Raw genomic sequence first — 24,420 nt, 5'->3', positions numbered from 1 at the left:
CTAGAATTTAAGCTCCCCAGTAGCAGACGTTTGGCCCATTTTGTTCACCACCCTGTCCCCAGCACTCAGAACAATGTCTGGGATGACATGTAGGGATTCACTAGATGTTGAATGAATAAATGAAGGGATGAATTCTCCAAAAGCCCCTCCCCAATCTGGGGTTGAGTTCAAGCCTTCATGTCTCATAGGGACACTGCAGTAGCCTCCAGCCCAGCTCCCCACTTCTGCAATGTCACCCCAACTCTGCCCCACCCTCCATACTTCCCTGTTGGAAGCACAAAGTGAGAAGCCTCACAGCTGTATTTACAAAATTCTGATCAGCCTTGTTTGACCATCAAAATATATCCAAGTAAGATACACAAAACCCTTCAAGTTTTGGCATCAATCTTGGCCTTCACACCAGCACCGGGATTTCCGTCCCCCAGAGGAACCCTCCATTCCAGCCCCTCCTTCTATGGCGGGATGCAACCCTACTTCTGGGACTCGGTGCCCACGAAGCTACACTATTCTTTCTGGCAACTTATTCATCTACCTTTCATCATCTGAAAATGACCTATTCTACCAACCCCCAAGTGCACTTCCCAAAGACCGCCCTGATCCCTGTGCCCCAAAACACAGACTCACACCCCAAGGGGGAATTACTGATCCCATTTCTGTGATCTGAGCACTTCCCGTCTCTATTGAAACATACATGCAGATTACATTTTACTGCAATGATTTTGTGCAGGAGTTCCTTCTCCACTGAAGAACCGGAGAGTGTGTAAACCCAGACGTGGTTTCCCTTCCTCGCTAATATCTAACCCAGCGTCTGACAGGCCCTCGAATGTCTGTTGAACTTGCCTCGATTTAATTTAGTTAACATCAATCAGACAGTAAGGAAGAAACAGCCACGGACTTAGTGAGACGAATTCTCTGAGGTCTTCACCAGCAAGGCCAAACCCAAAACTAAAGTAATTACTGGGGCAGATAATTCATGAAAGAGGGAAAAGCATTTGCATTTGAATGATCTAGCGAGGATTTTCTGCTTGTTGATGTTTCTGGAATTTTTCAAATAATGGCTTCAATTCTTTGATTCTTCCATGGTGTGGAGAGTAGGCCAGAAAGTTAATCTGTCAATCACTCTCCCATCTGAAACCAGCAACTTACAGCCGGTTCTGCTGGAAGAGAAAAATTCAGTGGAAACCAAGTTTTAGAATGCTGTGGGGCACGAGCTCAATGTGGCTGCAAGGTTCAGAGCAGGTGCTCTGAAAAGCTTCCGAGGGCCCCAGGGAGCCCTGCAGTGCTCTCCTGCAATTTAAACAACCTCACATCTGGCTACTATGTATTTAGGCCCTTAGAATTCTCGCGCTTGCCGCCAGGGAGGCGGGCGGCAGGCAGGGCGGGAAAACACAGCGATCCTCCCTGACCCCCGTTGCCGGAGCAGGCACGAGTCTCCCAAGCAAACCCAAGCGAGAAGGAAAGTCTGGTTTAGCGGGCACATAGGTCTGTGTGTCTGTCTCTCGGTGCGTGTGCAGAGGTGGGGGCGTGGGGGCAAGAAGGAGGTAATCTCAGTCCCCCCAAAATCAGCAACATGACCCCCCCCTTTTAACATGCACACAAGCAAGTCTGCGCGCGCGCGCACACACACACACACACACACACACACACTCACGCACGTACACGCACAAGCACACAAATCCCCAGCACCTGCTTCGGAGCCCTCTCTCCCAGGCTGGCCCGGAGGCGCGGCTCCACCAGAAGCGACGGGCGGATTTACCGTGGCATTACTTTTAATTAAGTCCGCGGCGCGGGCGGAGGGGGGGCGCGGGGTGGGCCCTAATCCCGGGCCCGCCTGACGTCACCTGGGAACGGGCGGCGCGGGCGGCGGAGACCGCGGCGACCTCATGGCGACCCGGGCGCGCCTCCGCCCGCGCGGGGCTTTGCTCCGCGGGAATTAAGGGAAGGAGAAATGTTAGTACACTTTTAATTGGAAACCGAGTTCTTCTTTCAGGGCGGCTTGTTTACTCAGGATCGGGCATTAGAACTCAGGGGAGGCTCTAATTGAAGTGACGGCTTTGGAGATTATGGGGAACATATGGCCCCACCGCCGGGCTCTTTATCTGCATTTTCTCATCAAACTGCGGGCCGGCCGGGGGTGCTTCTGTGCCCGCCCTCGTCCGTCTCCAAAGGGTCTTTGAAGAGCGGGAGGGCGGCGGGGCGACTACGGCCCGCCCTGGACAGCGCCCGGCTCCCTGGCACCCAGTGCCCGACGCGGGCTCCCGCCCAGCGCCAGAGGGAACAGGTGCGCCCCAGAGAAAGGCCACTGGACGGCCGAGCGCTGAGCTGGGGTGTCGTTCAGACCCCTGTGGGCCTCGGCAGGAGGGAGTTGCCAGGGTAACGGGCCCTTCCCACTGGCTGCCTCCTTGCCAAGCCCACGCCCTGAAGAGAGATGGGAGGGACACAATTCCTTTTCTCCCTGTCTGCTCTCACCAACCGACCAACCGACCGACCAGCCGTCTTTCTGTACACCTTGCAGGCTCCAGCACCGACCACCAGCTGCTGGCACCCCCCCAGACTGTCTCTGTTTCTAGAGCTGCTGGTTAACCGAATCTGAGGCATAATTAAGTTTGAATTTCTGATAAGCAATCATTTTATATTGCATGAGACATCCTTTAACACATGGTTTATAAAAACTCAGATTTAACTAGATTTTTGTTTGCTACCTCTTATAACCCTTCTTATTACTGAGGAAACAGCTGCCTTTTGTTTTAATTCCAGAATCTCCCTGGTTAGCCCCACAGCTCTGCCACTGGGTGAAAACACTAATTGAGGTGCTGGGACTCCACCCCCCTGACCTTCACCTCCTACTGGGGCAGTGGTTCTCAACCTTCAGCTGTACAGGAGGGAGCTTTAAAAGAAACTAACCAGAGGCCCAGGAGCACTCTAGCCCATTTATATACTCAAGACCCCCATTCCATAGAAGCCCAAGTATTTTTTTAAATACATAAGAATAAGTCTTATAGGGTGAGTACTTTGGAGAGTCACTGTCATCTGAGCCATAATTTTGCTTATCTATTTGATTATTGGCTGTCCCCCTCCACTAGGATATGAGCTGCACCTCTAGCCGGTCTTACACAGTCCATGCTCAAAATATTTACTCATTAGTCAGATCTCATATACTTCTATAGGTTCCCCCATGCCCCAGACCCAGTCCTTGCCTAATGCAGGTGCTCAGCAAATTCCCACACACAGAACAGATGCTGAGTTGGTTCAAGCCACTACCTTACCACACTCACAGATTCCCAGGAAATTTCCTGACACTCACCATGAATACCAGCTTGGTCCATTCATCAGTGGAATGTGGTTCATGCATGCACACGCATCACAAATCACAAACCCCTGCTCAGAATCACCAAGAAAAAGGAAGCATGACCCCTGGGTCCCAGCAAGCAAATGTGGATTTGGACCAGTAAGAATCCAAGTGGTTCTTAAACTGCCTGGTTTTCCATATCCTTTAGAGCACCAAATACCCTTAAAGTGCTCAGAGGAAGCTGTAGCCTGGTTTGTGACCAAACCTTCAGTAAAGTGGACTCCGGGGTTTCTCCTAGGTCACTGACATCATGATACAGAGAAATACTGGAGGTGGTTCTCCCCTTTGCTCAGTATATGGTCTAAAACATCTTTGGATCCATCGTGAAACCTCTGGGTTGGAAGTCTATGAGTTGATGGGCTTGGCTGGCATGGCAGTGCAAGAAAATCAGCGTCTTCCCCACACTTACTCCCACAACCTTTCCTGCATGATCGTATTCAAGAGTCTCCAGGTCATTTAGCTCAGGTAATGAAAAGTCAAAGTCATACGCTGGGTCTCCATGGCCAGAGACTTCATTCCTAACGTTCACTAGTCACACTGCAAAGTCCTGCCATTGTACTCAAAAAGGATCCAGTAGAAAGATGGATAGATAGAGGGGCACTTGGGTGGCTCAGTCGGTTAGGCATCTGACTGTTGCTTCTCGCTCAGGTCATGGTTTTAGGTTCCTGAGATCAAGCCCGTGTTAGTCTCTGTGCTCAATATGGAGTCTGTTTGCTGCTTCCCACGGCAATCCTCCCCCCCGGCAATCTCTCTCTCATAAATAAAATCTTAAAAAAAAAAAAAAAAAAGATGGACAGAGGTACAATGTCAACACTGCCACTTGAAAAACATATCTGAGTGCATTTCTCCTGAACGTGGGGTTAGAACAGATGGTAGGATGTTGTAGATCAGCAAAGCCTATTAGAAGTTTTGATATTGACTGATTTACTCCTCTGTTGTACTTTTATTCACTTAATTAATGAGGGCTGTGGTTTGCACAGCTGATACCTCTCATCTGGACAAAAATGTCAAATTGGCTTTTCCTACAACCATCAGATCACCACAGGAGCAGAAGTTTGATGAATCATTGTAAAACAAAACAAAACCAGTAAAATTCTTGTGTGCACTTTCCAAGTACTTCCATATTTCTACACCATGTTGTCTTTGGATCCTTCAAAGCCTCCTACATCCTTACAGGAGACGCCCATGAGAAGTATAGCAACAGTGATTAATTATTAAGGAGGATCTGGAGTTAGAGCAGAAGGTGAACTTTTTACTGATTCGAAAGGGAGTGTAAACTTATTTTCATAGACCTCACATTTTTATCGATTGGACAGCACAGCATAGTGCTTAATGATACAGGTGGAGTATCTGGAGCCGGACTGCCCTAGTTTCAATTCTGGCTCCTTCAATTACTAGCTATAGGATCTTAAATAAATTACTGATTTTTCCATGGTCTCCTTCCTCATCTGAAGAATGGGAATAATCATAACATTGCCTTCCACATCAGTTTGACATGAGGTTAGGTTAGCTCATTTGTTTACAGTGCCTAACGCACTACTTGGTGCAGAGTAAGGGCTCCAAATTTGTTAACTTCATCGTCATGTGAACATCACAAGGATCGGTTGTCCATTTGATCAATCTTTTTATTCAATGATCAAATTGATCCATTTGATCAATTTTTTTCTTCCAGGGATCGTGCAAGGGAGATGAACGCACACGGCACACTATGCCAGGTTAAATATACTCTGAAAGAAATGCACTAATTTTAAATGATGATTTCTACTAAAATGATTAAGGGTGAGCACAGACCCAAAATTAAATTACAGTTGACAGAAAAGAGATAATGCACCGCCTGAGTTTGTACGTTGCCTGTCACTTTTCAAGCACGAAAGATAAACTCTGCTCCACTCACAATTAGAGCAGAGGCTGAGTATCAAGTGTCCTGACTTGGTAATTGGTAGAATTAAGTTCTTATTCTGGCTTATCCCCGACTCAAGTATCCTGTATCCTTATTTCTCCATCTATAATATGAAGACAAAACAAATACACAGAAAGACTAAGGTTCAGAACAGAAAAGAAGCACAGAGCCCCAGACCAAGGGCAACAAATAATTCTGTAGTCAATTTCATGGCAGCAATACTAGCAAGAGACAAAACCTGATTTTGAAAACAAAGTAAAGAGCTCAGGCAATTATAACCTTCTCTTCCCTGCTATCCAGAGATGCCAGATTAATAAGTCAGAAAATATCCACAAAGATCTCTGTGTTAGTCATGAAATAAATACGTGTACTTTTCATGTCCCCTTGATAATGCTAACATCAATGAAAGCAGGTAATAGTTATTGTGTGTTTACTCTGGGCAGGGCACTGGGGCCACATGATCTTTGGGGCCAAGTCTTTGGGGCCACATGATCTCTTCTGTGTCTTTGGGGCCACATGATCTCTTCTGTGTCTTCGGTCTTATTCCCAGCACCTGACATAGGTGGGTATATATAGAAGATTAAAACATAGTTATTGGCTTGAAATTTGAAGAATCCATACCAATTCTAAAAGCTGAGGATAGGGTTTGTAAGTAAATTGCGCTTAAAGCCGTATTTTTCAAACTTCAGGTCACTATCCTTTGGTGGGTTATGACATTAAAAGAGGTAAGACTACAAATAAAAAATAAGTAGAATAAAAAATATAGACATGTAGAGAGTAAGTCAATCTAAGCGGTGAAACTTTATTTCATACACACACACAAATGTGTATAACAGGTCATGATAAAATATATGTATTTTTTTGCCAATCTGTAGCTAAAATTTTCCAGAAAACATTGCTGGGGAGTCTTCTGAAAACACTGCTTTACAGGAAAATAAATAAATAAATAAATAAAGTACGACTGAAATTTTTTTTTTAAAGAACTATACTACTTATCAGAGTATTTTAATATCTAGTAAGGTTTTTGTTGTTTTAATGGCTCGCCCCTTTGTTTCTTAAAGGAAAGAATGATGAAACTAGTTTCGAGGCTGTCCATTTTCCCAGCTCTCAGCCTCTTTGTATCACTCTGTATCAGGACCCCACTATTCCCTTGGCATCAGGAGGTTGGCTTTGAAATGTTCCTCTGAATTGCATTGTTCAGTACTCTTGAACTCATCTGCCCTTCTTTTTCAGCAATTGAAACACAGCATTTAGCACAGAACCTAGGACCATGCAGGCATCTATAATAAATATCTTTTGAGTTAAAGGTTGATAAGGTGGCTGCCCAGAAGTATGTAAATAGATTATACTGGGTAACAGAGCGATCCTAACAGGCCAATTCAGGGACACAATGAATTCACTAACAGATAACTGTCAGGTTCAATGTCTTTCCTGGACTCAAACACTAGTGCTGCAGAAGAGAAACGTAATCCACTCCAAATCAATTCATCTGAAGATGGGAGATACACCACCACCCTCGGACCAAGAAGCACGGAGAGATCCACCCCAGGATGACCACATCCCAGAATCTGTCAGCTTTAGGAATAAGAAGATACTTGAGGACTCAAAAGAGCTCAAATCAGAATCCCTCTACACCTCAGCTCCCCAGTCTATAAAAGAATGGTAGCTCAGGTCAACACATGCTTTCTGTTCCTGCTTGAAATTCCCATTAAGTCCCAGAAGCAACCATAAGACTGTGTCCTCCTGGCCTTCTGCACAGACTTTCCAGGATGCAGGATGAGCTCCAGTGTTCAGAGACTGGGGAGCCCCTCTGAGACGTGCAGGCCCATGGGGTGACTCAGTCCACCTGTAGTTTGCACATCCTAGCCACCCAAAATCAGATGCCCTCTCTCTCTGTACTACCCTCAGATGGTCCCAGGTTAGCTAATCAGAAGCATCTGAAACAGAACACCAAAGACAGAAGATGAGATGTATGTAAAATGATGCCTCTTTGGTAAAGTGAGTGTGTGAGCCACAAGCTCCCCAGCCCTTGCCCTGGAAGATAGGACCAATGCCTGCCATTTACTGGAAACGGACCAAGTTTCAGGCCCTTGACCACTTCTCACTGACTCGGGAAGAGTCCTGGGAAGGGGAAGTAACTTTCCCAAGGTCACGGGGAGTGCTGGGACTATAGGGCAAGACTCAGCTGCAGACCTAACTTTAGACCCCACACCCTTTGCACTAGCATTTAGAAGATGACACTTCCTCATACCTCCTGCTGACTTTTTCTTTCAAATCTTGCATTCTGAAATTCATGACCATGAACTGACAAGTCCTATAATCCTATAGGACAGTCAGACATTCTCCAAAACCTACGAGGTAACCACTACCTCTCTGCTCTAATTTACTGGAGACCAAGAGTTCCAAGATAGGTTGAAAGAAATGCTTCTGTCACGAATTTTTTTAAAAATCAGCTCCAAGATGGGACGCCTGGGTGGCTCAGTTGGTTAAGCAGCTGCCTTCGGCTCAGGTCATGATCCCAGCGTCCTGGGATCGCGTCCCACATCGGGCTCCTTGCTCATCAGGGAGCCTGCTTCTCCCTCTGCCTCTGCCTGCCATTCTGTCTGCCTGTGCTTGCTCTCTCTCCCTCTCTCTCTCTGATAAATAAATAAAATCTTTAAAAAAAAAAATCAGTTCCAAGGCTGTGGAAGGAAATTAAAATGCCTAAACCTGACCCAGAAAAGAAGGGGAAAGAGATGCACTGCATGATCAGAGTGACAAGAGAGGCATCTGAATCTCCCAAACCAGCAACAGCCCATATCCTCAGGAAAATTAAGAAGGAAGAAGGATCCCCAAACTTCAGGACGTGTAAAGAATCTGCTTTCCAGCCCCAGCAAGAAGAAGCCATACTGGAGATCGGTGCTTCTGTACTACGGCTCTCAGAGGCTAACAGGAACAGGACAGAGTTACTTTATTCACACAATAAGAGAACGTGTCCTGAGCACCTGTTTGCATACCAGGCACCATGCAAAGGCCCGGTGAGTGTCGGCCACAAGGCAAGAAGGGGCAGAGCTTCCCCAAGCAATCCGGACAACTGGAAAAACAGAGGCCACGGAATCGCTGTATTTATCTGAAACATAAAACCTTCTTTGCAGAAAGACAGCCTCATGATGGGGCCTTCGTGGCCCAGGGCTTCCTCTGGGAAAATCCCTCCACAAAAGCAGAGCACCAGAGAGAGCCCTGCCTTACCCTTCAATTCTCAGAAGATAAAGGGAAGAATGGAGGACCAACCAAGGACCAACTTGCTTGGACTTTGGTTCTGACCAAGAAAGAGTTGGTAAACCGAGAGGAATTACGGATTTGAAACTTGGAAGAATATAATGGCCAAGGAATCGGTGCTGGGCATAATCTAAAATGCATGCTGGTCCTCAAGAAAGAAAACCTTAAAATGGTAAACCAACACACCCCAGAAAGAATGAGCCCAAAACACAGTCTGAGTCCCTAGTGAGGGGTGAAAAAAGGAAATAAAATATAAGAGATGTTGTTGGAGGGAGAGGCAAAAAAAAAAAAAAAATGCAATTCTGACTAGACACTCCTCGGTGATCCCAAAAATGAATAAAAAGGAAAATCAATTTAATGTAAAAATAACAAAAAACTAAACACAAGTTTGGTATCCTGGATGGATTGAATCCTGGGATGCATAAAGACATTGGTGGAAAATCTCGTGAAATCAAGGCATAGCTTTAGTTTCTATTGTCTAGTGAACAGTACTGGATGATGTTAACTTCTTAGTTCACATGACACACTTATCAAAACGTACAGGTCAGTGTGAAACACTGACATTAGGGGAAGCCAAGGCTATATGACAATTTATCTTACTTTGCGACTGTTCCATAAATCTAAAATTTTATCTCAAAATAAAATTTAAAACTGTTGCACAAGACACTCTAAGATGACCTCTGATGTCAAAATATGAAGACGGCAGATAACTAAGACATGCAACATGATCCAGCCAGGAGGAGCTATGATTGCCCAGGATCAGCCCCCAAAGCCCCACCCCCACCCAGGTCAACAAAGCCAATGAAATCATGGGCCACGTCAATAGAACCAGACATGCATGACAAGGAGCAGTAATAGCACTGTGCTAGTTTAGACCACATGTCAAAGACGTCACGTCCTTCTGGATGGTACCTTCTAGAGAGACTGCCGTGCGTCCAGATAGAGCACTCTCTTCCACGGGACAGTTGGAAGAATGGGGAAGAATGCAACAGGACAAGAGAGGACCCAGGGAGTAAAAGAATCTCTGTCTGCAATGCAAAGGGTTGCCACGTGTCAGGGAGACTGGCTGATTTTGTGAGTTCTAGAAAGTACAACCAAGGCCAACACTGGGGTTGCACGTGGAGACAGACACTGGGGCTCTGTCTAACAATTCTGACAATCCACACTCGGAACGCAAGGCCAAGCACTTCCCATGGTTGGAGACACCCCAACATAAGCCTCATGAGCATCTGATGGGAGTGTGAACTGGAGAGCCTCTCAAGCCCGTGTGATTCTCTGACCGAGGAGGAAAGCATAGGGATGAACTTCCCTAGGTCAATCCTGGAGGCCCCGGGCATCCCTGTTGCCCAGTCAGCCTAGAGCAAATTGTCAGACTCCAGCTACAAATTCCATCCTTCCTGAGAGATTACTTCCAGGCCACTGGCAAAGCAGGGAGCAGGATGAAAGCATTCTGGCCACACCAGAGAAGAGACCCAGCAGCTAAAGTTCTCCGAATTTGGTGTCCCTTAGAGCTGCAGATGTGTCCCATGCTTTTCTGTAAGTCAGAACAGTCAGCATCAGAAAACCACAGATTCCAGAATCCTCCATTTAAGCGGGCCTAGGGGATGCTGGTCTTGTCTTCCACCCACTGTGATTAAAACTTGAAGAGACAAGCCTTTCCACTTCTCATAAAGGGTCTAGTCTGCCCCTTGGTGGACACCAAAACCTGTCATTTCGTCCCCATGACACGGGTCTGCACCCTTGGGTAGGACTCCCCTACTTCCCTTAGCTTTATTTTCATAGAACCAAATATACAGAGTTTCTTTAGGCATTCATGGTTCCATAAGGTAGCCGCTGTCCTCTGGATCTCTCCCTACTTTGTCAGTGATGTCCGAAAATGTATTACTTAGGGGCGCCTGGGTGGCTCAGTGGGTTAAAGCCTCTGCCTTTGGCTCAGGTCATGATCCCAGGGTCCTGGGATCGAGCCCCACATCAGGCTCTCTGCTCAGCAGGGAGTCTGCTTCCCCCCCACCTTCTCCCTGCCTCTCTGCCTACTTGTGATCTCTCTGTCAAATAAATAAATCTTTAAAAATAAAATAAAATAAAATAAAATGCACTACTTAAAATGAGACCAAGACCTAAATGTCCACTAAGCCATACAAAGCTGGAGCAACGGTTGCATGTCAGGGACATTACAGTTGTATTAACACATGATTCCTCGTGGCTCCCACCGACCCTGTGCCCAACGAAATCCCACGAGGAATTCCGCCCCAACAGGCCCTATACCACGTCATCACTCTTGAATTTCAGAAGCCAGTGGCTCCATTTCATCTTGCTGACTTTGTGCTATTCTGTGAGCTTGTCAAGATCTTCTTGAACCTGGAGAATCTTAGCTGCCCCACCCGCCTTCCCTGCCAGCTTTGTGTCATCAGCAAATCCAAGCAACCTGACATCCGTGTCTTCATCTAAGTCATTGATAAAAACCGTAAAGATGACGGCCCATTCAATCATTCACTCAGCAAATATTTACCAAGTACCTAGGATATGGAGAGCACCCAGGACAGATAGAAGAGGCGAAATTGTGTTTGTGCTGGGATGCGTCCTAAAATTGTTTGCTTTCTGTAAGCCCCCCCACACGGGGAGGACTCCTTTCCTCGAAGATTTAATTCTGCTCATTAAGTATTTATTGATCACTTCCTCCTGGCATCAGGCTAAGGTTTGCTGAGGGAACAAAGGAATGAAAACCTACAAGCCTGCTTCTTAGAAGCTTATCCTCTCGTTAGTGAGGCAGGATTTGGCCCACGGCATTTTATGATGTCAGACAGGCAATATTTATGTAATTGATGAAATGAGTGGTATAGAACTTGTACTTGGTTCTAACTGAAACTCTAATATCATTCTGCTTAAAGCTATTAACCAAGGATAGATTTTTCAAGTCGAAAGGGACAATGGTGTCTTCTCAAACCATTCTCCTCTCCCATCATGCCAATATTAGTTTCGACAAGTGGACCACCCACCTCTCCGAGTAGATTTACTCTTCGTTAGCTCTAATAATTAAGATGGCATTCTAACACTTCCCATGTCGACTCCGAATTGCTGGCCTTTACCTTCCTATCTATAATGTAAATACTCAAGTGATTTCATTAAATAATTGAATGAACTCCAAGTCTGCTCTCTGAAGTTAGAAATAGGTCTGATCCAACCCTGGGAAGACGACAATTATGTCCTCGTGTCGTCTTTAGTCTTTACTTTTCTAGCCTAAAAAGCTATACTTCCTTCATCTGACATGATTTAGGGATCTCCCCACCCCCCACATCATTTCTCATCATTCCCATTCTGACTCCATCCCTGGCATAAAGCAAGCACTCAAGGTACATCAGCCAAATGAATGTGCACATAAATGAACCAGAAAGCTCTACTGCGTCTGCAGCAGCCTCAAACGAAAATGCTCGCAACTGAACATACTGCTCAAAATGGGGTCAGAAAAGGGAGCACCTAGCAGTTCCCATGCTCTGAACATTTTATTTCTATTAATGCTGCTCAGATCCAGCTTTTTTTTTTTTTTTTTTTTTTTTTTTGTCTTTGCACAGGGGGTGGGACGTGAGGTATGGTACATTCATGCCTCATCCTAACTCTGCAGTCAATTAAAATCTGGGCATCTTCAACACAGGGCCAACTGCATAACTTCATAGTCAAGCCTCACACAATCGTGCCAGCAAGGGCTAGACCATAGCACGCCTTTCCATGTGAGAAAGAATGGCATGTCCCTCTGGGTGTGCCTATCTTTTCAAAGTCACACTGGCATTTTGATCGCCAGAGCCCCTAAGCCCTTCGGGAATTTGAAGATTTTGCAATATTCCAGGAAGGAGGCCTCAGTGGCTGGGCCACCTAAAGAGGGAATCCAGGCCAAGCTGACCTTCTTATACGGAGTGGAGGCCGTGAAGTTTGGTTCAGAAGGAGCCCAATTACCCCAGCAGGATATTCTCGAAGTGGCAGTGGCAGGGGCAGTGTTCCTGAAAAGGAGAAACCGCTTCTGAATTAAGACAAATCCAGGAAAACCTGAAGACAGGAGGAGTTGGGATTGCCCAGGGGTCCGCTTACAGGCAGAGTCAGGCAAGAACCACCAGCGGGGAGGTCGGGGAAGCAAAGGGGCCGCCTATGAATTTCCGCCGCTGGCAGGCGTACGTCCCCGCCGGGCTACAGTGCATGCCAGGCTTCTCTCTCTCTTATTCCCCACAAAAAAACTGTCAGGGCGGCATGACCGTCGTGACTTTACAGTTATGGAAACTGAGGCTTAGGGAGGTTCTGGAAGCTGTCCGCAGTCACATGGCTCTATGCAGTGCAGCCAGCGGGTGGAGGGGGTTGGCAGGGTAGGGGTGGCCCCACCCCACCTGTCCCCAAAGTCCCTGGATACAAGCGTCTTGCCACAGTGCTTTTGTTTCAAGAGTTTACTCTCTCCTGTAAGAGTTTACCAAGCACCCTGAGTGTTCCAGGCCTGTGCTAAGCCCTGGGGACACGGTGGCGAAAGAGACACATGCCGTCCCTCTTGGGGCTTAGCGCTTGGCAAGAACAACAAAGAGCCAGAAAAGCAACTGCAATAAAGTGGGGTGGGTGGCCCAGGAGGAGGAGTCAGGGTCAACTCAGCCGCAGGGATGAAGAGTCATCCCTGGGGCAAGAGCCCCAAGACCAAGGCTGAAAGAACGTGCCAGCAAGACCCCAGAGTCCAGGAGAGGGGCAGAGGGGGAATGAGAGTTTAAGGCCCAGAGCTGAGCGGGCGATGCTGATGGGCTGGGGTCCAGCCAGGCCGAGGAAGAGCGGGAGGTCTCAGAGGCCCCCGGAGCGGCTGAAGAGGTGGGCAGCAGGAGGTTACGGCCACATTCTGGGGGCTGGAATGACAGTGGCAACGGCAAGAGTCAGGAAGGCCATGTGGCTCTCAGGGATCCGGAGAAGGGAGGGGCGAAGCCAGACAAACGTGGTGCGGTGGGGACAGACACGTGCTCAAGCTGGACACGTAATTCAATTTCTCTGGCCTTCCAACACCCGCTCTGTGCAGTCGCTGGAGCTCCCCATCCCCTCTCTCCCCCGCTCTAAGGCAGGAAGGGTGGGGGTCAGCTGGGTGGTACAAGTACATTCCGGCTCCTTTCTCTCCGTGACCCGCCGAGCCTCAGGTAGGTTCCAGCTTTCCCACATGACAGATGGAGAAACAGACTGAAAGACTGGTTCCCACGCCTCCTTTCCGTTTAACAGTATCATGTATCTACCCCCAGCAGGGCCTTGTGGGGCATGCGGTATACCTCCCTTCCTTCGGGCTTTGGGTTTGAGCTTTTAACTTGCTTTAGCCAGTGGACTGTTAGCCCACGTGACAGGAGCAGAGGCTTGAAATGCACTCGTAAGGTTGTATTCTCCGTCGCCGCCAAGAGAAGACCCTGCCCTGTGGCTGCTGTGTCTCAAGCCGGTATCCTGGCATGAACCACGCCGAGCAGACCGGAGCCTGCTCTGCAGCCCGGAGCCTGCTCTGCAGCCCGGAGCTCAGCTCGGCAGATCCCAGGTGACTTGCAGACCCTCAGCCTGACTCGGAGTCCCTCCCGTTAGCCTGTGAACACGCGTGGTCCCTGTCGTGCACCACGGAATTTGGAGGTCACGTGTTACACAGCGTCCTCACAACAATTCCTGACCAGTAAGACATCCCTCTAGCCTCACAAAGACACTGCCTGGGATGCACACAGCTGCTCTGCCATGGGACTGGGCTGCCCCTGTGGCTGGGCTTCTGGGGAGAGAGCGGTGCAGACCGTGAGCTCACCCCACTGTCCCACACCCCCTCCCCCACCAAAAATCCCTGCTGCCCTCCACGCGGCACTCACCTGAGTCTGAGGCTGCCGGGCTCACCAGGCTGAGTAGCTCCCGCTCCTTCTCATAGTCCCCTTTGCAGAGCAGCTGCCCCTCCTTCAGGACAAACTCGTCGCCCTTCTGCAGCTGCCGCTCACAGACACAGCAGCAGAAACAGCTCAGGTGGTACACGCTCTTCTGGGCCCGCATGACGAACTCATTGGGCGCGATCGCCTCGAAGCAGCCCCCACATTTGACCGCAAACAGCCTGGTGGCAGGGGAGAAAGGGAAGCAAGGTCATTGAGCAAAGTCTGATCGGGCCCAGCTACCCTCCCGCCACCCACAAAAAAGACTCTAAGAAGTGGGGTCAAGATGGTCGGAATGGAATACCCTGGAAATCTGGGTGATGTATTCCCTGACGGGGTGGAACCGAAGGGTTCAGGGAGTGCCTCACTGAGGCTTAAGAAAAGCAGGGGCAGAGGCGCTGGGAGCAGTCTGAGCCCAGGGTGTGACCCGTGTGCATGTAGGACACAGTGTTTCCCAAACGGAGGTCTGCACCTGGGTGCCGGGAGGCTGCCTGGAATCCCTGGGGAAGCTTATTGTTGAAACCAAATAATAGGACCACAAATGTCCACATCTCCTCCTGTCAGTATACAAAAGGGGCGGGGGGGCCCAGAATGTGCCTCTAGCAAGCTGGCCGGGGGGCGTTCTGATGCATCATCTGGTTTTTGAGAGAGAACCTGCAATCCCAGCTTCCCGTGCTGGCATTCCACGCATTCCACCTCCCTCTCGGCACTTCTCACTTCATTTCGTTTACTTCCAACAAACCACACAGAGGGAGCCTGTCTATGCCAGGCCAAAGCAGCAGGTACTAGCGGATGCCAAGATGAGTAAAAGAAAATGCCTTTAGGAAATGAGCTCAGGCTAATGGCTTGTCCAAGTAATGGTTTCAGGGGCACAGAACAACTGGGGGTGCAGAGGGCAATTTGCATTTTGCCATGAGGTCTGGAAATCTCCATCAAAGGAAAGACAGGAAGGCGGGCAGGCTGATGGCAGAACAAGGATGGGAGGAAGGGATCCCAGGCAGAGGGAACAGCCCTTGTGAAGCCAGGGAGCGCCAAGCATGCTGGAGGAGGGGGGAGGCAGGGGAGGCCAGAGCATGCTGGAGGAGGGGTGCCTCCAGAGGGGGAGTTGGGGAGGCCTGTCGTAACCGCTCACACACTCAGGCTGGACATCACTGGCAAGGGATGGGGAGTCACTGAACAATTTTTAATGTGATAAGAGCCCTGTTGAGGCAAAGGAATTCTTTGTAGCATGAAGGGTAGAGCGGAAGTGGAGGCAGACGAGGGAGGGAAAGCCACTGCCAGTGACAAGGGCCAGCACTAGTGGATGGTAGCAGGGAACCAGAGAGGTGGGGACAGAAGCCACAGCGTGGGTACGGGGAGCGAGGGGGTTGGCTCCCAGGCTCCTGGAAGTCAGAGCCTGCAGCGATGGTGATGTCGCCACACCTGCCCATGTTTCTGATTTCCTGCCGCTGGGCTGATTAAGGCCATTCTGCCCTCCTGGGAGGCCCATCCTTCCCTCCTGCAAGGCCCATTCTTCGGTTTAATCTAGCCGAATCCCACCCACCCTTCAGGACACAGCAGCTCCCAGCTTCTTGAACCCTGCCCCGACCTGCCCTGCCCTGGTCTGGTCTGAAGCAACGGCCCCTCCTTCAAACACCTTTGTGTGATCTGTCTGGGCTGCACATTCAGTAGCCTCCTGGAGGGGTTTCAAGATACCAACCGCGTGGCACCTGGGTAGCTCAGCTGGTTAAGTGTCTGACGCTTGGTCTTGGCTCGGGTCGTGATCTGAGGGTTGTAAGATCGAGCCCGGCATTGGGCTTCACACTGAGCGCAAAATCTGCTTGAGATCCTCGCCCGCTCCCATCCCCCCACTCATGCTTACTCTCTCTCTCTCTCTCAAATAAATAAATAAAGTCTTAAAAAAAAAAAAAAGATGAAAAAAGCAGTGAGATCCAGAGGCTACGGTCTGCTACTGGCTACACCAACAGCGACCAGCAAAACCAGCCGTGGGACTCCTCCCCTCTGCACCTCTGTCCTCGGGATGCTGCTAAGGTGTTAGGCCAGACCACCTCTCCCAGCTTCAGAAACCTTAGGGGGATTGCTCCCTCCTGCTGACTTGAAACACCTTAATCTCGTCTTATCCCTTCACTTCCCCTGTGCTTGGAACTTCTCCCACCAACAGCCTACATTGCAAGAAGACTGTGGAAAATTCTATAACCCACAACCTCTTGTGCACGGTGGGTACTCAGTAAAGGTTGATTTGACTTGACCCATGGATCTAGCTTGTTCTCCTCAAATAACACATGTAAAGAGCCTTGCAGAGGGGCTGCCACACAGTAGGTCCCAATAAAAGTAACTCTTCTCCTCGACCCTCCTTGCCAACCCAGATCAGTAACAGTTCAGGCTAGTCTGTGACAGATGAAAATTTAAAGAAGATCTATTTCTTCTTTTAAATTGCCTCACGATAACTGTCTCTGGCAACCCCTTTGGCATAAGCACAGAGACAATACACCCTGAAACTATCTCTGGGATTCACTCCTTATAGCACTCATTTTTTTATATCTCCAAAACAAACAGGTTGTTTCTTTGTCTTTCTTTCTTTCTTTCTTTCTTTCAGTAGTAGCACAACAGGCAGAAAAGAATCTCTCACAAAACCACTCTCTTAGGATGCCTGGGTGGCTCAGTCAGTTAAGCATCTGCCTCCAGCTCAGGTCATGATCCCCCTGGGATGGAGCCCTGCTTGGGCCCCGCTGCTCAGCAGGGAGTCTGCTTCTCCCTCTCCCTCTGCCGCTCCCCCTGCTTGTGCTCTCTGACAAATAAATAAATAAAATCTTCAACACACACACACACTCTCTCTCTGTTTGTCTTCACATACCAGAGGGGTGCACAGACACGGGCCGTTGAGACAGTGTAGGGCCAGGATGGCGGCAGGGGGCGATGGATGGCCAGAGTACGGAAAACTCCTCGCCCCTCCTCTCTTCCCAAAGACGGACACAAGTGGACTCAGGCTCTGCTAATGAGCCCCAGGCTGGTGGGGGCGGGAGAGGCAGAATAACGGAAGAGCACTTTCTCATCAATGGGCCAACCACCATCATGGCCGAAGCGTGGCCAACCCCATCTCAAGGGTCACTCACACGTTCACTTAACGGGTCCACTCTTCTTGCCACTCGTTGGTTCACTGGGAAGCCCGTCCCGTGCACCAGGAGGGGAGGAGCCACCGCTCCGGCAACATTCACACGCGTAAACAAGGCTATATGGATGAGTATATATGTCCTCTCAGTGCCAGGCACTGTTGTAGGCACATAATTGTCCAAAACCAAGTCCCCTGCCCCTGGGAGCTCACAGACCACTGAGAGAAACCACAGACAAACAAACAAAACCAAATAATGTCTGCCCACAGAGACTTACCTGTGGGAAACGGGATATAACAACACTACAATGTCTGGACAACGCAAAATAGGAAGGCATCAAGCCAGTGTGTGTTGAGAACAGAATCACTTCCCAGTGTGACTCCCAGTGTGTTTATCTTGGAAGCTTCCTGGAAGAAGGGAAGAGTACTGAGGGCGAAGAGGAAGGGAAGGAGGGGCGCCCAAGGAGGGGCTGCACACAGGTTGGCCAAAGAAAAATGGAAGCCATTGGAAGTCTTCGGGTGAAGGAAGCCCAGGCTTGGAGAAGAGAATGAAGCTGCTTCCCACGAAAAGAGCCTGCCAGGACAGAGGCCAGCCGGCAGGTGATTCCAGCCCAGCTCGGGATCAGGAACGGAATGGATAAGCTTGCATTCTCTCTCTCTCAACCCAGGCCTGGAGCCCCCACACCGGCCCCTCCCCCACCCGCCTGGCCGTCAGGAGCACGTGAGAAACCCCCTGCCCTCTGCCTCTCGACTTCCAAGGGGCCGGTGTGGCTCTTTTGCCCCCGACAAGGTACGCAACAGGCCTGAACCACGACCCCAGACACCAGCAGCCCTGCCTTTTCCTTCCCCCTTCCTCCGACTGCCCAGTGAGGCTGTGCTCTCCATAGCCAACCTCAGGGCACACCAGTCCCCGGAACATTTGCCTTTCCTTCCTGCCCCCATGCTGGATGCCATGCCTTGTGCAGAAAAATCACCCAGTTCATCCCCGGCCCCTAGTCCCCAGTCACTGTTTGCCAACCTGAGCAAACTAATCAATGCTTTTCCAGGAGCTGGTCAAAGGCCCTTTGTCCCCAAAGCCCTACTTCTCCTCCCCTTCCCCCGGAATGAACTGTTAAACAGACTCAAGGCAAACGCACCCAGGGAGTCAACAAGCACTCGAGACCGCGGCCCCAGGTGACAGCATCTGTGCTTGTCTAGCTTCTACCCTGTTAATCCCCTCCCCTTTCTCCACCCTTCCTAATTCCATCCCCCTCTCCTAAAAATTTCCCCTAAGTTGGAGAAGGGAGGGTCGGGGGAGCCCTACAAAGAAAGCCCACCGTGTTGACTCGGGATCGGCTGGAGGAAGTGGCGGGAGCTGTCTGGGCTCCAATCCTGAAATGGTCCCGGGAAGGGGGGGGCACAGACCTGCGTCTGTCCCTTCTCTCCACCAGCTCGCCCGCTCTGGGTAAGGACCAGGTCAGCCTCACCTCCCTACCTTAACTCTTGTTACCCTCCCTAACCCCAGAGCAGTTCAAGGAGAAGAGGCTCAGGCCATCCACCACCTGTGTGCCAGATGTGTACACAGCTGTCCGGGTACCACTGTGGACCCAGCTGCCGACAACACACCTCCCACAAGTTGTTTTCTCTAAGGCTCAGACAAGGAGAGAAAAGGATTTGTTCAAAAGTCCAGGTCGTAATTAAAACACAGCCTGTCTCTTCCCAATGCCCTGGATGGCGTCCCCCATGGTTCCTTCCCCTTCTGAATGCTAATGAGACCTTGCTCTGGGTTCAGAGCCCAGCAGACTGGCCATGCCCTTGAAAAGCTAGACAAGGTTTCCAGAAGGGTTGAGCTCTTCTAGGCATACATCATAACTCCCAAATTTTCCTACCATTATAAAGTCTCCTGCCCCTCAAAATTCTTCAAATGGCTCCTTATCTCCTCTTTGCATTGGATTCCCTCACCTATAAAATGGGCACAATGCCCTCTAGCTCATGGAAAAGCCCCCAGGGCAGTGCCCATCCCAGAGACTGAGCCCACGGTTAGCACACTCCTTCCTGTAGCAAACGCCCTCGGCATGGTCCACAGCCTGGGCTGCCCTGGCCTCAGGCGGCTTCCAGGCTCTAGCAGGCAACAGGCTCTGAGCAAAGACCACAGTGCCCCGCATCTGCAGTCTGCAAGAGGGAAAGACCCAGAGAGGCACACAAGGAGAGACCCACCCGCTTGGCTTAGGGGTCCTGGAATCTTTGGTCTTGTCCCCAGCTCCTTCTCCTTCTCTCCCCTCCCATTGGCACTTTCCCACGCCCTCCACCTCAATTCCATTCAAGGTCCTGCTTCCACCTCATCTCGTAGGATCCCCGAGCTACGAGACGGACACCTCCCCGTTCTGATGGGAGAGCCCGAGTTGGCAGGCTCGGACGCTTGCAAGCGGTCGGCAGAAGGACGTGGAGCAAAGCGCTTCACCTTTTGCAGCTTCCGTTGGCTCAGATACAAAAGGCAATAAGGACGCCAACGCTGTGGGATCAGTGCGGACGAGATGAGAACCAGATGGGGGTGGGGGGTACATCGTCATCTATCAGGGTGGCAAGTGCTTGCATCTTTCTGATTTGCCCCGCCTCTGCATTTTGATCTTTGGGGATATTTTTTGGCCCCCAAGATGGCAACATATGCTTAGGAGTTTCCCGAGTCCCATCCTGGGAGAGCAGCGCGAGCCCATCTCCCCACCTGTCTCTGCTTCGAGGGGGTGTGACTTCATCTCCCAGGAGTGAGGTCCTGCCCCGGGGGCAGGGGGGACGAATGCAAAGGTGCCACCCAGACAGAGCCCAGGCCTGACACAAAGCATATGCCTCACTACCACAGCCGGGGGACTGGGAATGAAGGCAGACCCAGCCGCAGCCCCCCTGCCTCGTGCTGGTGGGCGGGGGGTGGGGAGAGGGCAGAGCAGAGAAGTACATGACGGGAGCAGGGGGACCAGGGCTCAAGGGCCCCTCCTTTACCACCGCCCTCAGAAAAGTCACCATCCTTCCCCCATCCTTCCCCTTTCTTGTCTCGAATGGCCGAGCACTGCTTAGGTCAGTGTCAGATCACGAATGGAGGGGCTGCAGAGGGGGCGAGTCTCTATTCCTCATGCCTCCTCCCTCCACACCTGGAAACCAGCACAGCCCACGCCGCCACTACCCCAGTCCAGGTCTCCAGAAGGTGTGCTGGTGTGACACAGCCACGCTATGGTCATTCTCCAGAACCGTGTCGTTCTCATTCACAGATTTACGTACGTGTATGCATGAATACCTATAAAAATATAAACAAAGGCCCAAAGAGATCATGTGTGGGCTCACAAACACACATAACACACATCTGCACATTCCAGCTACAAGCAACTCACTCTAAAAAGGATCCCTCTGGATATTTTTCTAGAAAAGATGTTGAAGGAAGAAAGCCGTGTGCCCCTAAGGCCACTTGAAACCCACTAGGGCTACGTGATTTCTTAATTCGCTCCCATTCTTGTAATTCATGATTTTGTCACAGGGTTGGGAATCCCACTCTGCGGCTAAGGAGACAAGAGCACAGCAAGAAACAGAGGTGGAGGCCTGATGCCCAAGGACGTCCTCAGGAGCACGTCCAAGGCCGGCGGGAGGGAGGCACCGGAGCCTGGGAGTCACTGCACGGGAGTCATGGCAGAAAGGCGGGACCTGCTGAAGGACCAGACACAGCGGCTCTGGCGCGGCGGTGTGATCTGAGGAAAACCACCCCCCGTTCCGAATGCTGGGGTCCTCACAGTCCGAACGTGTTCCAGCCTCCCAGTTATTTTACTTCAAAGGGAGAGAAGCTTGTGGAAGGGAGGAGAAGGGGAAAAAAAAAAGAATGAATCTCTACCAAATACCCACCTGGAGCCAACAGCTGCGGTAACCCTTCTCTCTAGCACCTCAGTGAACTTGTGAGGGGAGAGTAAGTAGAACGACTCTGTGAACTCAGTACCTCACTCAGCTTCCCTCAGGAGGCTTCTCTCGCCCGGGAGAGAGACTGAGGCATCTGACTCATAGACTCTCTTCCGCTTCTCACTGAGAGCCTCTCTAGTGCTGTTTCTACAGAAGAAATAAGGGAAAAGATCGAGCAGCTGAGACGGCTACATCAGGGGACCCATGGCCAGGTCCTGAGACTCTGCCCCCAACATGTGAGAGAAAGGCAGGGTTAGGAACCAAGCTGGTCCCTTCAGGCGACTCAGCTCTTAGGCCTCAGAGCACCTGAAGGGATCTGTGAGAGGGGTCTGTTCTCCATGGATTTAGGTTAGGAACAAATTGTATCTGGGAGACCCTGTAGGACCCAACATCCCCATGGGAAGAATCTTACACGAACTCCAAAATGACTACAAAACGAGATAATTATTTCTGGATCCCCCTTCACAGGGGAACCTGGGGGGGGGGGGGTCACTATTTTCAAGGTACAGACAAAAATATAGTTCAGTGGGGTTGGGCCCAGGAAGACCCAGGGAAGCCCAGCCAGAGACGGACTGGTGTGGAAATAGGACCAAGAGGCAAGATGATGTAATGAAATAAACTTGGGTCCAAGTCCCTACTCTGCCACTTATTAGCCAGATGGTCTTGGTCAGGCTACGGTGGCATCAGTTTACCTAACAGAGTGGGAATAAGAAAAGGACCTATCTCTCATAGAGTCCCAAGAAGAATTCATTGAACCAATGCATTGACCCTGCTTAGCATAGTGCTTGGTGTGTGGAAAATCCTAAAAAAAAAAAAAAATGGTAATTATTACCATGGTGGTAACGATGATGATGGAGAAAAAGAGTTGAATATGAATATGAGAGAGAAATAAGTAAAAAAAAAAAAAAAATGAGGAATCGCAGTGTTAGAGACCAGGAGAATCAGGATTAGATAAAGAAGTGTAGGGAGAGTAATTCAGCACCGAAGCCATGAACAATGCAAGATGTCAGAGGTCAACTTTCCGGTGGTGCTGACTGTGAACTTGAGGGTCAGCCCTGACAATATCATGGAGCCAGGGACTGAGTTCCCACCTGCTGAAATGGCCTCAAGCTAGGGTTTGTCCATAGCCTGTCTACACAGGATCCGTCTGGATCTCCCTAACAGCCCTGGCACGGTTAGATGAAATGCTTTCTTGCTCTTGATATCAAAGTAAAAACCAAGAGGTCAACTGAGGCTTCATACTCTTCTCAATACACCTGCCTTCTTCTCCCATTCCCATGGCTTCCATCAATCTCTCCCACCCCTGCCCCACTCTCCTCCAGATGCCAGATACTAGATGCCCCACCATCCCCACATCCACGTGATAGCTGATGACACAATGTCTCATACACAGGGATACTGCAAAACACGGCAGCCTCATGCAAACCCAGAACCATCCCATGGCAAGGGCCCTGAGATTCCCAAGGATTGAGCAGGAATATTCGGAGAACACCTATTAGGACATGGCAGAAGGTCCTAAGAACAGAGTGTGTGTTTGGAAAGGCTGAGATCTCCATTGACCTTGACCCAGAGTCCTGCAGACCTCCAAAGGAGCTCCTCAAAGCCTCCACACCATAGACAATTAAGTGGAAAGATGGAAGACCAAGTAAGTATGTGGAAAAACCCGAATTCTCATTGCAGGCCAACTGGCTGTGTACCTTTTTTGCCCCAACACACACACACACACACACACACACACACACACACATACACACACACACACACACACACACACACACACAATCAGAGCTGCTTTTACCCTTAGACAGCTGGCAACTACAGATCATGCTACCTTGCTGCTGGCACTACCAAAACTAGCTTTAATGGAATAGATGAACTTGTGGTCTGAGAAAGCAAGAGAGGGGTCTTTGTGGAGCTCTTTCCCTGAAGGCAGTCATCGGGGTTTCACTCAGTTTCCACCCTCTCCACCAGGGGGCGGCATAGCAGCACGCATTAAGTGCCATGTTGACTTGGTAACTGAGGTCATCCAGGCACAGAGATGGGGATTGGCCCTAAGCCAAAACTGTCTGTCGGGGAAATCTGCTGCTGGGAGTCTGGGAGACCATGTGGCTACACTGAAGGAGAAGTGGTGAGAGAAGAGCATTCAAAAGTATGGGGAAGCAAAAGCATGGCTTGTGGCCTTAGAAGTAGTGACACGAGCAACCTTGTCAGCTGGCTGAAGGTCTCTGTCCTTGAGGCTGAGCCAACACCACCACAATAAGCCATGGAGCCTGTGGGCCTGGGGCGGTGGGAAAGTCTGCAAGGACAATAGAAGTGGCAGGATCTTCTATAGGAGACAGTCTCAAGACTCTGCAGTGGGGAGAAAATGGAAAACAATAAGTGGCAGGCAGAGCCAATCAGAGTCTCTGTCTCCTTGGGGCTCCTGGGGAGCAGAGAGGAGGACCATACAATGGGATGAGAACCGCTAAGGATGATGCCTGCACGTCCCAGAGGCTCCGTGAGGCGCTGGCCTCCCCGAGAAGCGGCAGGGGGAGCACACATGGCTCATCGCCCATCGAAAGTACGGGCCGTGGACAGCTTTTACCTCGAAATGGTGCACTAAGTACTTTTCTTGTCCTTACCAGGCATCTGTTCCCAAGCCAGCGCGACAGAATGACGAGAGCATGGCTTTGGGAGTCTGAGAGCGCCCGGATGCAAATCTTGGTTCTGCCCTTGAGAATCTGGGTGAGTCTTAGACTCTCCTGGGGCCCCAGCCTCCTTATCCGTAAGTGAGATAGTTACCATCTTACAAGATGCTCTGGAGAGTAAATGAGACAATGGATTTGAAGTACCTGGCTAGGCCAGCTGCTGTCAGTAGAAACTGTTAACTCCCCTTATTGAAATCAAGTCACCGTATCTGCCATGGAAATATCTGTATAAGATCATTTATTTCAAGACAGACGACTGAGCCAGAAATAGAGCTTCACGTGTGTCCCAAGTCTTTGTTCTTTGGGACTACGAC

The 24,420-nt window shown here is 50.0% G+C and overlaps 1 protein-coding gene across 2 annotated transcripts in view; it reads right to left on the bottom strand.

Moving 5' to 3' along the window:
• Positions 1-24,420, bottom strand: part of LMX1A (LIM homeobox transcription factor 1 alpha) — a 153,940-nt gene that overhangs the window by 35,354 nt on the left and 94,166 nt on the right. For both annotated transcript variants that reach the window (XM_047704848.1, XM_047704847.1), the window contains exon 4: positions 14,348-14,580. In XM_047704848.1, coding sequence (XP_047560804.1) covers positions 14,348-14,580 — 233 coding nt within the window. The remainder of the gene's footprint in view (positions 1-14,347; positions 14,581-24,420) is intronic.

Source organism: Lutra lutra, chromosome 15, assembly GCF_902655055.1.
Source record: "Lutra lutra chromosome 15, mLutLut1.2, whole genome shotgun sequence".
Lineage (NCBI taxonomy): Eukaryota > Metazoa > Chordata > Mammalia > Carnivora > Mustelidae > Lutra > Lutra lutra.
The sequence above is the reverse complement of the archived record's forward strand: the minus strand, read 5'-3'. Positions and strand labels throughout refer to the sequence as shown.